This window comes from Pelodiscus sinensis, chromosome 13, assembly GCF_049634645.1.
Source record: "Pelodiscus sinensis isolate JC-2024 chromosome 13, ASM4963464v1, whole genome shotgun sequence".
NCBI lineage: Eukaryota > Metazoa > Chordata > Testudines > Trionychidae > Pelodiscus > Pelodiscus sinensis.
This window is the reverse complement of record NC_134723.1, coordinates 29103411-29121240: the sequence shown is the minus strand read 5'-3', so window position 1 is coordinate 29121240 and position 17830 is coordinate 29103411. Positions and strand designations below refer to the sequence as shown.

The 17830-nt window shown below is 43.2% G+C and overlaps 1 protein-coding gene across 4 annotated transcripts in view; it reads left to right on the top strand.

The window, feature by feature from the left end:
- Positions 1-17830, top strand: part of ATG4A (autophagy related 4A cysteine peptidase) — a 31119-nt gene that overhangs the window by 12215 nt on the left and 1074 nt on the right. For 3 of the 4 annotated variants that reach the window (XM_075940950.1, XM_075940948.1, XM_075940951.1), the window contains 8 exons: positions 8968-9069; positions 10372-10444; positions 12354-12433; positions 12919-13106; positions 13225-13303; positions 14584-14729; positions 16153-16209; positions 17367-17478. In XM_075940950.1, coding sequence (XP_075797065.1) covers positions 8968-9069; positions 10372-10444; positions 12354-12433; positions 12919-13106; positions 13225-13303; positions 14584-14729; positions 16153-16209; positions 17367-17478 — 837 coding nt within the window. The remainder of the gene's footprint in view (positions 1-8967; positions 9070-10371; positions 10445-12353; positions 12434-12918; positions 13107-13224; positions 13304-14583; positions 14730-16152; positions 16210-17366; positions 17479-17830) is intronic. The other variant, XM_075940949.1, reaches the window with a different exon arrangement.

Genomic DNA, 17830 nt, shown 5'->3' with positions numbered 1-17830 from the left:
AGATTTGCCCAATACTCTGGGGTATGCTCATTTATCAGGGTTACCCTTATGGGACTGGGGGAAGGTTAACAGTTCTATCAGTGTGCTGTTGGTGCTTACTTGGGCTCTCATATGGAGCTGAATTCTCCCTGCTGCCAATTCCCCCTCCCACTGGAGCTCTCCTGCAGGAACTAGGTTCCTCAGGATGGGGTTCTTCCCACCTTAGCAACACACACAGACACTCACACACACTAGTCAGAGCACGTCTGAGAGGACTGGGTACTCAGCACTCACAAGCTGACCCCCTCATATGTCCCTGGACTCAGCTGGCTGGGTTTCACAGCAATGCCACACTGCACCCTCATGTGCCTTTGGACTCCGTGGGCTGGATTAAACAGCACTTTAAGCTGCCATCCTCATAAGCCCCCAGGTTCATCACCCCTTATCCCCACTTTCACACCACAGTCATTCACAGGTAAACCACACGATGAGCAAACCCCACAGGATTTTGGGCACTACAGGGATCTTTTGCTTGGGTACAAGAAGCGTTGTTGCAGAGCGAATGGGGAAGCCAAAACAACACCCCTTAAGGAAGAGTGAGCAAAAGAGAAAGAAAGAGAGAGAAGCAACCAGTTTAACAATGAAAGTGATTTATTTCTGAGTAGTGAATAGATATCAAACAGTTACAATATTAAATCTAACAATTACAATATTAAATCTAAATTGAAGCTGATTACACATGTTAGGTAACCATATAACAGTTTACACAGGGCAGGGTCAGGAGGCTATGCTTAGAGAGATAGTTGAGAGAGAGAAAGAAAGAGAGAGAGAGAGAGACCTCACCACTCCACGGAGCTTGCACTGATCGGGGTTCCCAGATGATGATGGTAGCCGGGGGTCCAGAGGGCAGGAGAAAAGCAGGACAGAGCCCCCAGCACGATCAGACAAGAGATGAAGAAGTCTCAATGGAACTGATGCAGTTTAAGTCCAGGTATCAGAACAGTTTTCTTGGGGCAAGGATAGGAGTTTTTATAGGGATAGTTCAAAGAGAAAGAGGAGAGACAATAGAGACTGATCACCCCTGGTTATGGGTGATGTTCCTTGAACGAGCTCACAATGCAACTTGGCAGTTTCAGTATTTTAGATGTCAATAGGGTCGTTACTAGAATTGGTCTGATAATGACTAATTTGGGTGTGAGCAGGCTTAGGTTCATTAGCATCTGGAGCAGGGATTTCCCATCAGGCAGTGCTTCTCTGCTTTCGGTGTCCCATAGTTCAGTGCGGTTCCTGCCTTGGAAGAGCTGCTCTCCATTCTGTATGCTAATGAGATGTCCCTCTGTTCCATCTTTAATGTAAATGAGGTTGGGGTGTTTCTTTAATTGTATCACCCTTGTCTGAAGCAGTTTAGGTGTGTCTTCCCTGGCCTTTTCTTTGCTTTGTCTTTGATTCTAGCAGAGGCCTGAGGGAGGGGGATGGTTTTCCATGAATGTCTCTCCCTGACTCCCCAAGAGCACAAGGCTGACAGGCGACCATGTTCTGGTTCCCCAAGAATCACAGAGCTGGTGGGTAACAAGTCCCCCCGTTGATGGGGTGCTTGCGCTGAGCAAGTATCCCCATCACATCCTTAGTCCATGGTAGTGAGTCTGGTCTTCAATCCATTGTAGTTGTCGCATCAGTCGTTGGATCCAGCAAACCAGTAGAATCAGACCAATTACTAGTATAATTTGGAAACCAATGATCACCACAATGGGGTGAAGCATAATATTTAAAAGACCAGTTGCACTGGGGCTCCACCCAAGCAATGTCTCCCACCAGGAGTGATGGCCTGTGTCTGCAGCTGTAGCTGCTAGCCTAGAGATCTCCAGAGTTTGGAGCTTCTGAAGCTCATGTTGTAAGGAGAGATGATTTAATAGTACCTTAATAACATTGAGACCCATTCCCAGTGCAATGGGAGAGATCTCCTTGTATAACTCAGGGTAGGCTTTGAGATGCTGTACAGTCCATACAGGCACAGTAAACTTGCTATCGCAGCTAACAATTGTGGTTACATTTAACAATTGTAGTTATGTCACAGAAATGGTGATTAATGTAAGGCACCATGAGTTGGATCCAATGTCCATTAATTAATACAATAGTACAATAATTACAAAAGTAATTAGTACAGTCTTGTTTTTACACGCACACATGCTTTAACAATAGACAATAACAAACCCATCTTTCTAGATAACATCGAAGGAACAGTGAGATTTTATTTCCCAGTTGTGGGAAGAAACAATCATGTTCCTCCAATGCTTGGTCTCCACAACCCCGTTTGGGGGACCTTGCTGAATCAGGTCATGCCCCGCTACAGTCCAGTTCAGTGGTTCCCAGTTTACAAGGAACCATGTGATATTCTTGCTGGTGGGTGTGATTAGAGACAGCTGCAGCATGGCTGGTACCCAAACTTCTAAAGAAACCAGGATTATTCAGTACCTTTCACCACCTGGAAGCTGTCATTAGTGGCATCAGATGGCAGGTGTCTCTTTCGAGACCACAAAGGCTTACAGAGTAAGGGGATGGAGTCCGGTGTGGTCTTAGTTTCATAGCAAAACTTGAGTGACTTTCCGGTGGCAACCTGTGTACAATTGGCCATACTTTCCCAGGAGTACCCTGAGGAGTTGCCAATAGCATGTAAATGATAGTAACACATCAGGGCCAGGGGGTTGCTCCCATTTCAGCAAGCAGGCACCTCCATAGGTTCAGGGGGATCACAGGTCCAGCTGAGAGCTTGGGTAGCATCAGACTCCAGATACTTAGGGCCAGCAGAGTGCTGAAGCAACAGTGGGCTGTCATGGCTCTTGTTCAGGATCTGTGAAAGGGCAGAAAAGAGAAAACAAACTCCACACTCCCCCCGTATATACGGGGAGAATCGGGAATTATTATTACAGAGTGAACATGAAATAGTGGCCTATATAAGAATGGCCATAATAAGTCCAGTACTTCTTTGGCCTGTTCCTGCTTCAGCATCAGGGTAGGCACTGACAAGCCTAGCTGACATGTATTTTTTTTTTTTTTTTAACAGCCCCAAGCTGTTCCTTCTTGCTAGTCAAGAAGGGTGGCTGGCAGGATGGAGAAGTCAGTTATGCTATTCCTTGCAGGTCAGGTGGTTTATCTTTCCACTCTTTGATTTGTGAAGAATGAAACCATTTCTGCCAGAGTTTCCCATTTTTCCTATTCAGGATTTCTACCTGGTCAACACTGGGACTAGCCCAATTCACAATCATGCAGAGGGTGTGTGTCAGAGAATGCTGTTTTGCTGAAAACTTTCTGTACATTACTGGTTGGCCTAATTCCCATACTACCAGAGGTTTTCCCCAATGTACTTTTTTGTCTTGTTTCCCTTTATGTCCCTGATCATGCACAAATTGAATCAGGTCCCCCTGTATCTGGTTGGGGACTATCCAGTGCCTTTCACGGCCTGCACCCTCTGCCCACCAGACATCTTCAACCTGCTCCATCCTGGATTTTCCTGTGTGCTCTTTCCTTTTCCTGGCTAAGGACTGAATTTCTGTATCCCCATCTTGAAAAGTACCTAACTCTAAGGCATCTATTCCGTGGCCTAAAGGTTTTCCCTGAGTAGTTACTGCCTCTGTTTGTTCCACCTGGTCTGTGTCTTTGGTATGGTCACTGATAGCAGCAGCTTTGGCTAAGGTATCAGCTCTGTTGTTCCAGTGTGCTTCCTCTGAGGGATTTTTCTGATGCCCCTTGGTGTGAATCACCCAAGTGTCTCCAGTTCTTTCCATGTCCTTTCCCTCCTGAGCACAGCATTCTACTTGTCCCTGTAGTCTGTCTACTAGCAAGGGACCATCCTGCCAAACAGGTGCTTCCTGGATTTCTCCCCCACACCCACTGAGCTGAGCCTGTTTAGTGGTGGGTCTCCCTCCCGAGATCCACCGAGGACTCAGAATGTTTACTGAGGCTCCTGTGTCCACTAGCAGCTGGGCTAACGTCCCTGGATTCCCCACTGTAGCCCTTACAGTTGGTCTCCCCCACCTGTCACAATGAAGTCTTGCAATCAGCTGGGGAGGCCCACGGGGAACAGGGCACCCCTATTGATCAGCTGACTCCCTTGAAAGCCTGCACTCAGAAGAGGAGGCAGGATTCTGGTTTTGACAGGGAGTGAGTGTTGGGGACTCACTCCTCACTGGAGCAGTGGGCCGGGGTGGGGCTCCCTCCATCAACTCTGTTCTCCGTGTAACCTGAGACAAAGCATTAATTAGAGTGCTGAGGGGCTGGCGATCATATTTCCTCATGTCTTCCCCTAACTTTACTAGCTCCATCCAGATCACATTCCTAAGGGTCTCCTTGGGCCGGCGCTGCCCAATACGGTGGGAAGTAGGGGGACTACCACTGGGAGTGCGACTGGCAGAATGTGGACCATTATTTGCAAAAGTAATAGCCTGTACAGGCTCACAGTTAGTCTTTTTGCTGATCTGTTTTTTTAAAACACCAGTCTCTCTTAACAAATCTCCTACCTGTTTAATTTTTGCCACTAGCTCATTCCATGTAAGGTGTTCCAAATCCACAGCCCCCATAGTCATTTTTGTCTGGGAATTCAGCCCTGCATATGTGCTCTGTACCAATTCATGTCCTTGATACTGGTAAGTGAAAATTCCGTTCTCTTCTGTCTGGGGCAATGAATCAGAGAGAGCTGCCAGCATCTTTTTGCGAATTAGGTAAGCTTCAGGGGCCTCTCCAGGTTTCTGCTCTTCCAGAATATAGAGTTTTTTAAGGGAAGAAGCAGGCAGTAATATTTTGAGAGCACTTATCATCCATTCCCGGGGCCCAGGGGCAGTCCGCTCCCATGAACCTATGCCTATGTCCAGAGCATCTGCATCACCAGGAGAAGCACATAACTGGGCCAACTGGGTAAGGTCCATGCCATCAGCAGAGGGGTACATTTGCCAAATGCGAGCCAACCATGCCACAGCCGTGTCACGGTTCAGTGGTCCCAGCCTCTCAGCAATAGCCTTGGCCCGGCTAGGAGACCACCTTGTTACATCGGTGACTAGCTCTGTCGTTGGAAGGTCAGCTCCTGCAACTATATGTTTAACTTCCCTTGTGGAAACAGGGGCAACATTGTGCCTGTGAGACCACTGGGGGTTAAATGGGGCTTGGGGTTCAGTATCAGGGAGTATTTCTATTTTTGTAAGGGGTTCCCAATCACAGTCCTCTCTCAACCTTACAGCTGCTACCACCCCCTTATGGGCACTAAGTTGGGCATGTAGTTTACTGATCTCTGCCTCACACTTCTGATGGCTGGCTGCTGCCTTAGCTGCCTTGTTTTCATCTGCTAGAAAGCGAGTTGCTGCTCGTGCTTCCTCTAACAACATTTTAGTGTGAGACAACTCTTTTCTGTACTGTTCTGCAGCCATATTGGCCTTGTCCCTTTCCTCTTGCATATTTCTAAGTAAAGTCACCATTTTAAGCTTTTCTGCTATAAATTCACATCCATCCATCTCACTTTTATCCAAACACTGTTGTAACTGCTTTTTCTCCAGCTCCAGTTCCTGCCTTCCCTTTACCATTTCAGCCATGTCTAGACATGCATAAAACAATGCCCATGCAGCAGCTGCATCTTTTGCACTACCTCGTGGTTTAATGGTTGTGCAGTATTGTTCAAAGCTCAAACTTGCTTCAAGCAGGGGATCCTCACCCTTAAAGCACCCCCTCTCCCAGGGACATTTCCCCTTCTTCATTACCCATCTCTCTATCCTATTGGTTTTCTCCTGTCTCAAGCGAGCAGCCAAAGGGGTTCTCTCAGACATCTCTACTTTCCTTATTTCACTAGTTATCTTTTACCTGCAGTCAATATAACTCTAAAACATTTACTTTCAAGCCCAATATTTAACTTTCAATTGCACAGTCCCACAATAATTCCAAGCACAATTCAGAACTTTACCACATTAATTCCTAGTTCCAGTTCTACAATAATTCCTAAATGCACAGTACTACAATAATTCCAAGCATAGTTCAGCTACAAAAATTCCAAGCACAATTCAGAACTGTTACCACATTAATTCCTAGTTCCAGTTCTACAAAAATTCCAAGCACAATTCAGAACCTTTACCACATTAAGTCCTATTTGCACAACTCTGCAATAATTCTACAATAATTCCAAGCACAATTCTGACCAGTTACCACATTAATTCCAAGCACAGTTCAGAACTTTACCAAGTAGTCTATAGAAATGATAGAAGCAGCTCAATAAAAGACAACAAAAAAAGCAAAGAGAAAAGAGAAAACAAACAAAAAAAACCCTGTGCCTCAGTTTCCCCACTCTGCAGCAACTACTCAACAAGTACCCCGTGATCAGGATCACGTGCTGCCCACGTTCCTCCACCAATTTGTTACCAGATTTGCCCAATACTCTGGGGTATGCTCATTTATCAGGGTTACCCTTATGGGACTGGGGGAAGGTTAACAGTTCTATCAGTGTGCTGTTGGTGCTTACTTGGGCTCTCATATGGAGCTGAATTCTCCCTGCTGCCAATTCCCCCTCCCACTGGAGCTCTCCTGCAGGAACTAGGTTCCTCAGGATGGGGTTCTTCCCACCTTAGCAACACACACAGACACTCACACACACTAGTCAGAGCACGTCTGAGAGGACTGGGTACTCAGCACTCACAAGCTGACCCCCTCATATGTCCCTGGACTCAGCTGGCTGGGTTTCACAGCAATGCCACACTGCACCCTCATGTGCCTTTGGACTCCGTGGGCTGGATTAAACAGCACTTTAAGCTGCCATCCTCATAAGCCCCCAGGTTCATCACCCCTTATCCCCACTTTCACACCACAGTCATTCACAGGTAAACCACACGATGAGCAAACCCCACAGGATTTTGGGCACTACAGGGATCTTTTGCTTGGGTACAAGAAGCGTTGTTGCAGAGCGAATGGGGAAGCCAAAACAACACCCCTTAAGGAAGAGTGAGCAAAAGAGAAAGAAAGAGAGAGAAGCAACCAGTTTAACAATGAAAGTGATTTATTTCTGAGTAGTGAATAGATATCAAACAGTTACAATATTAAATCTAACAATTACAATATTAAATCTAAATTGAAGCTGATTACACATGTTAGGTAACCATATAACAGTTTACACAGGGCAGGGTCAGGAGGCTATGCTTAGAGAGATAGTTGAGAGAGAGAAAGAAAGAGAGAGAGAGAGAGACCTCACCACTCCACGGAGCTTGCACTGATCGGGGTTCCCAGATGATGATGGTAGCCGGGGGTCCAGAGGGCAGGAGAAAAGCAGGACAGAGCCCCCAGCACGATCAGACAAGAGATGAAGAAGTCTCAATGGAACTGATGCAGTTTAAGTCCAGGTATCAGAACAGTTTTCTTGGGGCAAGGATAGGAGTTTTTATAGGGATAGTTCAAAGAGAAAGAGGAGAGACAATAGAGACTGATCACCCCTGGTTATGGGTGATGTTCCTTGAACGAGCTCACAATGCAACTTGGCAGTTTCAGTATTTTAGATGTCAATAGGGTCGTTACTAGAATTGGTCTGATAATGACTAATTTGGGTGTGAGCAGGCTTAGGTTCATTAGCATCTGGAGCAGGGATTTCCCATCAGGCAGTGCTTCTCTGCTTTCGGTGTCCCATAGTTCAGTGCGGTTCCTGCCTTGGAAGAGCTGCTCTCCATTCTGTATGCTAATGAGATGTCCCTCTGTTCCATCTTTAATGTAAATGAGGTTGGGGTGTTTCTTTAATTGTATCACCCTTGTCTGAAGCAGTTTAGGTGTGTCTTCCCTGGCCTTTTCTTTGCTTTGTCTTTGATTCTAGCAGAGGCCTGAGGGAGGGGGATGGTTTTCCATGAATGTCTCTCCCTGACTCCCCAAGAGCACAAGGCTGACAGGCGACCATGTTCTGGTTCCCCAAGAATCACAGAGCTGGTGGGTAACACACTGCAACAGAATTCACTGAGTGGGGACCTATACACCTGTATGAACATTTGAGGAATACAGCCAAGGTGATGCTAGGCCTGGTCTACATGCAGTTTTTGTATCCATTCAGCTATTGTGGTTAGGGATGTCAGTACAGACTGTACTGTAGACACCTAGGGTATGTCTAGACTATGTGCCTCTGCTGACTGAGGCATATAAATTAGACATACCGACATAGTCATTTGAAGCGGGGATTTAAATATCCCCTGCTTCATTAGAATAAAAATGGCTGCTGCGTTGTGCCAGCTCAGCTGTTTGTCAGCACAAAGCGGCAGTCAAGATGGGGATCGGTCCAGCAAGGAAAGCCTTTGCCGACTGATCCCTGATGCCTCGTGCAACGAGGTTTACAGGATCGGTTGGCAAAGGCTTTCCTTGCCGACTGATCCTCGTCTTGACTGCCGCTTTGTGCTGACAAACAGCTGAGCTGGCACAACGTGGCGGCCATTTTTATTCTATTGAAGCAGGGGATATTTAAATCCCTGCTTCATTGATTATGTCGGTATGTCTAATTTACATGCCTCGGTCGGCAGAAGCATGTAGACTACACATACCCCTATAGACTGACATAACTGAGTCCATAGTAAAGAGTGTGCCACTCCTAACTAGATCTGTTTCTAAACTGATAGTGGACAAAAATTGTGTAGACAAGTTCTTATTGTCTCCTTCTTATGATCAAGATTTTTGTTAAAATATTCTTTTTTGGGTTGTATTTTAGAAAAGCAATCTCTTCCATTTTATTATTTTATTTTATTATTCATTTTGCATTCAGGAATAAATTATGCATCTTTTCTATGGCAGAACAACACAGTCTTCCTAAAAGCTATGATCGTGATTTTGTCATTTTCATGATATTTTCTCTTTTCTGCATTTGGGGCCAGACCTTGTTCAATCCAACTGGTGTAAACTGAAGTGCGGGGGGAAGCTCCACTCATGATTGTGTAATATAAAATGCTAGATAGAGTTTGAGGTGTCAGTTAATCTGTATAACCTTTTCTCCGTAAGATTGGCATTGGGAGAGACACAAAAAACAACCTGAGGAATATCACAAGATTTTGCGATGCTTCCTAGACAGAAAAGATTGCTGTTATTCTATCCATCAAATGGGTAAGGACAAGTATCACCTTCTTTGTATGCCTCAAGTTGCTAATGTGTCTTAAGATGTATTTAATTTAAAAATATATAATAAATCACAGGACAGAAGAAGGATTTTAGTGACAAAGTGAATGTGTGTGTATGTATATATAGAAGATTTAATGCATATCATATGCACACTGAGGTATAAATCCAGCATGTACAACAGAAAGAACAACTAACTCTGGATAAAATATATGACTGTTGGGTACCAGACTTAATATTAAATTTCAAGTTTACCAGCATATAATCTCTTCCTCTGGTCCATAGCTTGTAATGTGGGGTGCTAGTAATCAAAATGCAGTTTAGAGCAGAGGTGCTCAAGATACGGCCTGTGGGCTGAATGTGGCCTGCCAAGCCACAATCTGGCCTACAGCCACTTCGCCAGGACCTTTAGGCACAGAGCAGCTCACACTGCTTTAAATGGCTGACTGCTTTCTGCTCTGGATGCTGGAGAGGGTGGGGAGAGGCTTCGTGCGCTGTCCCCTACCCCTCCAGTAAAATCTCTGAGCTCCCATTGGTCATTTTCTGGCCAAGGGAACTCAGAAATTTTGCTGGGGTGGGGGAGGGAGGAATGTGAACCCTTCTCCCTCTCTCTTCCCCCTCCCTCCCCACCCTGCTGGAGAACAGCCATTTTGACCAACGGGGGGCTGCAGTAGACAGGCAGAGAGCCTGCCTTGGTCCTGCAGGGCTGCTGACCAGAGCCTGCATCTGGCACCCCATCTCCTCTTCCCCCTGCTACCTGCCCCAAGCCACCACCCCTTCCTTCCCCATATCACCACCCAAGCCCTCTGTACCCTCTCTCCCCTGCAAGTCACATCTCCCTCACAGACCCTGTACCTCCTCCCACATGCCTTTTCCAGGCCAGAATTCTCTCCTGCCCCAGATTACAACCACCTACTTCACCCAAACTTCCTCTCAGACCCCTCACTCTCCTAACCCGAGCTCCCTTCTGCATCCAACCTCTGTCCAAGACTCCACTCCCCCTCCATAGAAGTGTGGCTCTTAATCACTTACCAAAATCTTGGAGCGGCTCCCCCATTAAAAATTATTGTCCACCCCTGGTTTAGAGGCTTCTGTTCAATTACAGAAATGTATCTTCATTGCGGCTGTAAAAAGAGAATAGATTACATACCATCATATTATTGATAGTATAATATTTTACAATAATTCTAGAATGTGTGCAACAAAATATTTATAGGATATGCCATTTAACAATTGTCCTCACCTGGTATTTATGTTCTCTTTTGTGTGTTTTGTTTCTAATAAAAACAGCACAGATGGGTGTAGGAGAGGGGAAGTCGATTGGAGAATGGTTTGGACCAAATACAGTTGCCCAGGTGCTAAAGTAAGCAAAACAACATATGTATTTAACCAGAATAGTTCAATTCCAATGAAGCATAGCTACCTAAAAGTGGTGTTCTCCAGTTCTGCATTTTAAAACAATGTAAAGTTTGAAGGTGTTGGCTTAGACCCATGTATAGTCTGAACTGAGATCCTGCTTTTACTTGATTATGTGCAAGGTTTATTTGAGGCAGAGGTCACATGGCTTTTCCATGTCAGATAGGGACAGGTATGCCCCTAAATCAAATACGTGAGATAACAATGTGTTTCTCCTAAACACGTTTTATATGAGAAAATATGTTGTAAGTCATAAATGTGCCCAGATTTTGAAAATAGGTTATATTTATTTATTTTACACTGATAGTATAAAGTGATTAAATTCAAATTACATTTTAATTTTACCTGCTTAAAATAGAGTTTAATAATGAAACCTGCATAGTGGTTACATCACAGAACACCAAGGCAGTGTGTTATTTTAAGAATGTTCTCTTGAACCACATAAAATAGTACAGTGGACTCAGCATAGTGACTGTGACTTAACCTTCTTGTACGCATTTTCTTTCTTTATTTAATCTGGGACTGTGATTTATGCCAGATTTCTGGGCTGATCCTATGCATGCTTATGCACATCAGTAGTTCCACTGAACTCCCATAGAATGACTCATATATAAAGTTACTTACATGCCAAGTAGATTGCAAGCTCTTTGGGACAGAGACTGTCCCTTTGTTTTATATTATACAGCACTTAACACAATGGGATACTGCATTATGACTGGGGCTCCTAGGTGTACCTGCAACACACATAATAATAATAATACAGTAAACTTCCGATAATCCGGCTCCTTTAGGACCCAGAGGGTGCTGGATTATCAGATATGCCGGACTATGGGAAGGGGGGGGCTATGAGGGGGTCTGGGATGGGGTGGGGGGAATGCCACCCCAGACCCCTCATAGCTCCCCCCCCCCCTTCCCATAGTCCGGCTCTGCCCCAGGCATCCCTGATTCAGCCACTGCTGGTCAGTTTCAGCAGTGGCTGAATCGGGGACGCCTGCAGCAGAGCAGCTGGAGTGCTGCCGGGTTGGTCCGGTAGCACCAACCCTTGGCACCGCGAGACCAACCCGGCAGCACCCCAGCTGCTCTTGCAGATGCCTGGGGCAGAGCAGCTGGGGTGCTGCTGGGTTGGTCCCGCAGCGCTGCTCCTCGGTGCTACTGGACCAACCCGGCAGCACCCCAGCTTCTCTGCCTCAGGTGTCCCCAAGTCAGACGCTGCTGATACTGACCAGCGGCTGACTCCGGGAAGCCCGAGGCAGAGCAGCTCTGCCTCGGGCTTCCCGGAGTCAGCCGCTGGTCAGTATCAGCAGCGGCTGAATCGGGGACAGCTGGGGTGCTGCTGGGTTGGTCCCGCAGCCCCGAGGGGCAGCGCTATGGGACCTACCCGGCAGTACTCCAGCTGCTCTGCCCCCGGCTTTCCCGATTCAGCTGCTGGTCAGTTTTAGCAGCGGCTGAATCTGGGAAGCTGGGGGTAGAGCAGCTCCAATGGTCCGGCTGCCCGGAGCACTTCCAGGTTCCTGATGGTGCCGGACCATCAGGAGTGCCGGACCATCCGAGTTTTACTGTAATATTAATAATAACAACAACACAGATGCAGAGTTAGATTGCTTTACCATTGGCAATCAGCCAAGACATTTTTCATACCACACAAGTTATTTCACCTTTATGTTTCTCTATGATTCTTTTCTACATCATAATTATATTTGGATTTATAAAAAGCACAATGAATGCTTTTTTTTGACATGCAGTTGTTATTTATATATTTATTCAAAAGCCATCTAATAGCATTGAGTGCCAAGCTATGCTTTTGGCTTCTGAATGACAATTCACATTCTCGCTAACTACCTTTTATTATTTTCCAGAAAGCTTGCTTTATTTGATGAATGGAATTCCTTAGCAGTTTACGTATCTATGGACAACACGGTGGTCATTGAAGATATCAGTAAGTTACAACGTTGGTTCTCACTTTTTAATTAGAGAGTCTGATTTGTCTAAGTACCCTCAGAAAATGAAGTCATAAACAAAATGCATTTTGGGCCGTAGGTAGGATAATAATTAAGAACTACGGTTAGCATGCATCAGTTCTTGGGGTACTCAGTACTATGCATCGCCTTATCCCCTTCTCTAGCAAGAGGTATCTTTGCCTGAAGGAGCCTACAGTTCTAAATGGTGTTTGCTTAATTTACTAGAGGAAGCTATGTTTATAATCTCCTACTCATCTCTCTGAGCCCTAATGTATCCTTGTATTCCTCTCCTTGGATTACTCATTGTAATTATACAGCCACAATGTACAGACTGCCCTCCTTAAAAAGCTGATGCCTTCTATACAAAAGCTCTCTGAAAAAGCATCTCAATTTTCCATTGGTTTGAAATATTTATAATCTAGTCCTTAGTGCATTGACAAGTCTTCCCTCCTTGCTCCCCCAGAGAAAATGTGTTGGTCCCCTTCTCAGAGCAGCAGTGGTGCCCATGGCAGCACACACTCCCTCAGAAGTGCTCTCCATCGAAACAAGAACACAGCAGGGTTTTGCTCAGGCTGGAAACCTCTCTTGCTTATTATACCTCTACGACTGGGGATAAATCACATCAATCCAATTTATATTGATGCTTTTAAAGTAAGTTGCTGTCTCTGAAATGATTGAAATGCTGCATGTCATTTAAAAACAATTTAGATATCTGTGATACCAAGATACAGGACAACTAAAATTTCATTTTTCCCCTTTGAATCTCTAGGAATGTTTTAAGATGCCACAGTCTTTGGGGGCATTAGGAGGGAAACCAAATAATGCCTACTATTTCATAGGATTTTTAGGTAAGGAAAAATTAATTACAGATAAGTTGATGGGCTAAGGAACTGGATCTGTTCTGAAGAAACATCAGGAAGTTTAAAACTAAAGCCACTAAGAAATGTACTAAAGGAAAGAGGTAAGACGAGCAGGAGAAATGGATAATTAGATAACTCTAGAACATGGGTGGCCAACCCGCAGCTCATGAGCCGCATGCGGCTCTTCAAAGAAAACATTGCAGCTCCCGCGGCTCTGAAAGGGGCAGCATGTTTCTGTCTGGAAGAGACAGAACTGGAGTCATGGCATCCCATGCAGACTTCAAAATGGCTGCCTTTAAAAGGGCAATACCTGCTCTGTTCTTAAAAGGGCGGTGGTTGGGACTTTTTTTTTTTTTTTTTGCTCCACAACTTTTTCCTCTTGGCTCTTTGTGCTGTATCCACCACTATTTTGGCTCTTCATCTTGGCCATCCCTGCTCTAGAATAATGCACCATGATCTTTTATGGGAAAGGTAGAGCGAAGCTGGGTATGGAAATAAGTAACAACATCAGCAAGAGTAATGTGATAGGAAAGTCTAGTTTAATAATATTTGGCCAAACTATTAGACAGATCTCACTAGTATGCAGTCCTGTATTGTTTTCTAATCTTTAGCGCTACGTTTTGTTTTTTTCTTCAAGTGATACAACTCATCGTTTTCCAATTATAGCTCATTTTCTTGATTTCTGCTCACTTTTCTAACTTCATTAAATTTGTCTTTTAATGTTAGCCTTGATAAATGTATGTTATCACTTGCCTTTCCTTTGTCACCTATTGTAATATTCCATGCTAGACAGATCTTTTTTGAAACTTCACCCCATTTTATTTATTATGAATAATTGCTCTATATTTATGACCTATAAGACCCATTTTTTTTATAAAACCTGTGGTATTTTTATTCCATCCTCATAGTTTCCATTTCTCAGCGATCCTAATATGAAACAATGTTGAACACCTAACTGAGTTCTAGATTACATTTGTGGTCATCATGTGTCCTGTGACCCTAGAATGGCAGAATTTATATTTAAAAAATTAAATGTTTTGTTTAGGAAACAAAGGAAAATGAAAGTCAAAGTAAAAAGCTTATAAATCACCCCAAGAAGCTGTATCAGATATGGTACCACAATGCAGTGCCCTTCCTGAAGTTCCTATTTGCAAAATAGACAAAAATCTGATCAGTCTTAATTATGATGATCTAAATTCTATCTTATAAGTCCAGTTGAAGTGATATTACAAACTATTAAAAGTGATAAATATCATTTATCTGCACAGGAAATGAGCTGATCTATTTGGACCCTCACACCACTCAGGTTTTTGTAGATTTGGAGGAAAATGGCATGGTTGATGACAAGAGTTTCCATTGCCAGCAGGCCCCACATCGAATGGAGATCATGAATTTGGATCCCTCTGTAGCATTAGTAAGTGTTAGAAAGAAATGTGGCATGATCTATTATTATAAAACAGCACTTAAGTACTGATAAGAGGAGTTTTGCATTTATTTTAGCAGAATCATGAATGACTCAAAAAGATTCCTCATATGCATAAATTATCCTAATTGGTAATTATACAATAATTTTTCTGAGATTAGATTAGTGTTACCTCCAGTAGAAAAGTGGATATTTGAATGTGATGACTAATTATTTTTAGGAATAGAGAAGCCTCCACATTTTTCAGAGTCATTTAGTGCAGTGGCTGAAGCAGGGAATTGAATCAGATTTCCTGGCTTCTGTGCAAGTTACTTTCTCTCCCTTTTGTCTCAGTTTACCAATCTAATAGTAGTTACAGTCCAGGATACTTCACAGGAATATTACAGTGCTTAATGATGCTAATTTTTGTCTCATTCCACATACTGTTGACATCAGTAAGATTACTCTTCATTCTCCTCCTCTGTGTAAGATCAGAATTGGCCCAATGTTAGTAAAGTATTTTGAGCTCCTGAATGAAAGATAATATAAACATATATTATTAATAATGTCACTTTTATCAGAGAAATATCTGCTTTTAGGCTACGTCTACACAGTAGCTTTATTTCAGAATAACTTCAGTTATTCCAAAATAACGTATTGCATGTCTACACAGCAAGCCCGTTATTTCAAAATAAATTCAAAACAACAGGCTTCTTACTCCAACTTCTGTAAACTTCATTGTATGAGGAGTAAGGGAAGTCAGAGGAAGAGTGCTCTATTTTGAAATAAGTGCTGTATAGATGCTCCTAATTTCGAAATAAGCTATTTTGACTTAAACTACGCAATTAAGTTCAAGTTGCATAGCTTACTTTGAATTTAACACTGATGTATAGACATACCCTTAGTGAGTAACATTTAACTATGCAAATGTTCAAACCATGAAAAAGCACAATCATCTGGTCCATTCAGTAATATAACCAAGAGAAATATCCACAATACAGCCACTCTCTTGAAAGTGTCCAGTATATGGCAGTTCATCCTCAGTGGCAGCCTTCAACTTGCAGCTGGATGTGTATGGCCCTATTGATTTCAGTAGAGCTGCAATTATTTGCATTCTGGTAGAACCTACTGGCCTCATATTGAGATTTTGCTGTAAGCACTGTTCAAATATATAAGACAGTCATTACCCTAACGAGTTTATAATCTGCATAGATAAGACCAATAAACAGGAGAGGGAAAAAGGGAAAGGCATTTTTTCACTTGTGCCTTCTGCTTTATACCAGTTCAGGATCTGCCCCTTAGTCTGATACATATTTTGTGTCTTATACATGATGATAGTTTGTGCTGCCACAGAAAGTGGCTTAATTCTGCATTATTTGCTAATATTGCATATAACTTACAGAAGAAAAATTATTTTTGTTTTCCCCCCCTTCAGGGCTTCTTTTGTAAAGAAGAAAAAGACTTTGATAACTGGTGTAGTCTTGTACAAAAGGTAATAAAGGAATATTTTAATTTAGTCTGGATCAGGTTAGACACATATTTTACCAACAAATGAAAACTTCTCATAAATACACTGTCAGTGGACAGTGTCTAAATAGGTTATATAGAAAATATATAAAGGAAGAAAAATGTTAAGCAAAGATTATATATATCACTTTGAAAACCATGTCCCCCTACCATTTGGAAAGTGGAAGTAAACTATTTGATGTAATCTATTAAGCTGTTAAAGACACATTTTTAAAAAGCCAATTCTTACTGAATTACCAATAGTTTTAGCTCTGTGTTGGCTAGTTACTTTCCGAGACTTTCTATTGCCATTTAATAGTGATGTATTATTAAATACTCATGCCTTTTAGAAATTTGCTATACTGAGTGACTTCTGCCTGATTCTATAAGGGGCTGGATCCCTTGAAGTCATAGGAGCTAAGTGTGTTGTGCACCCTACAGGTAGTGCTTGGCCCCTTGCAGGACAATGCTAACATTGTGCATGGTCTTAACTTATTGTGGGAAGTAATAGCAAACTGAAGGCAAAGTGACTTCAAGCCCTAGAAAATATTTATTCCTAAAACCAGTTGATGGTTTCCTTAGGAAAGTAGTTTGTAAACCCATTAAAAAACCAGGATAGAAGAAATCCACTAGACTGAGGTACAGTGGAATTTGGTTTCAGTCATCTCAGATCAAAATTTGTCCTTCAAAATCCATTATATTTTGGAATGGCTGTGTTTTCTTCTGCTGTTATCACTCAATAGTCAATTTAGTTGTAAGGATCTAATTAGGAGTAATTTCTTTGATAATTTCAAAGGTAGGAATATATTTTGTGTTCTCAGTGCCACTTTGCTGAACATAATAAAAATTTTTAGCTTGTGTGGCCATCAGAGCTAATTATAACATGACTGACAATTTGTGGTAGAGCTTGAGAGATGTGTCTTCCAGGCATGTTTCTGATGGAAGAAATTTACTATATGTTGATCTATAAAATTATAACTTTTAATGAAGGTTGCACACAAGGTTTAACCGGATTCCATTTCATATGTGTGTGGGTTTTCTTTTCTTTCAGTGCATCTTGTGACTGGTTTAACTGACCAGTCAAGTAGATCTGTTGTTGGATGTTCCATTAATATATTTTTTAAAAAAGTGCTTTATCCTCAGGAAATTCTAAAGCAGCAGAGTCTTCGGATGTTTGAGTTAGTAAAAAATCATCCAGCCCATTGGCCTCCATTCAAACCTCCAGCAAAACCAGAAGTGACAACAACAGGAGCAGGTAGAGTATTTACTTGAGTGGACTACAGGGCAGCAATGTATTCCACTCTTTATGATAGGAGAAATAATCACAGATGGAGCACTTTACCAAGTCTCTTGTATGCCCAATGTGTATGCCTAATCCAGAGGTGGCCAACCCACGGCTTGCGAGCTGCATCTGGCTCTTCAAAGAAAAAATTGCAGCTCCCGCACCCGCGGCTCTGAAAGGAGCAGCGTGTTTCGGTCTGACGCTGGTGCAGACTTCAAAATGGACGCCCTTAAAAGGGCAATGTCTGGTCTTAAAAGGGCTGCAGCTGCCCCCCCCCTTTTTTTGCTCGACCAAACGCGGCTCTTCATCTGTAACGGATTTGGCC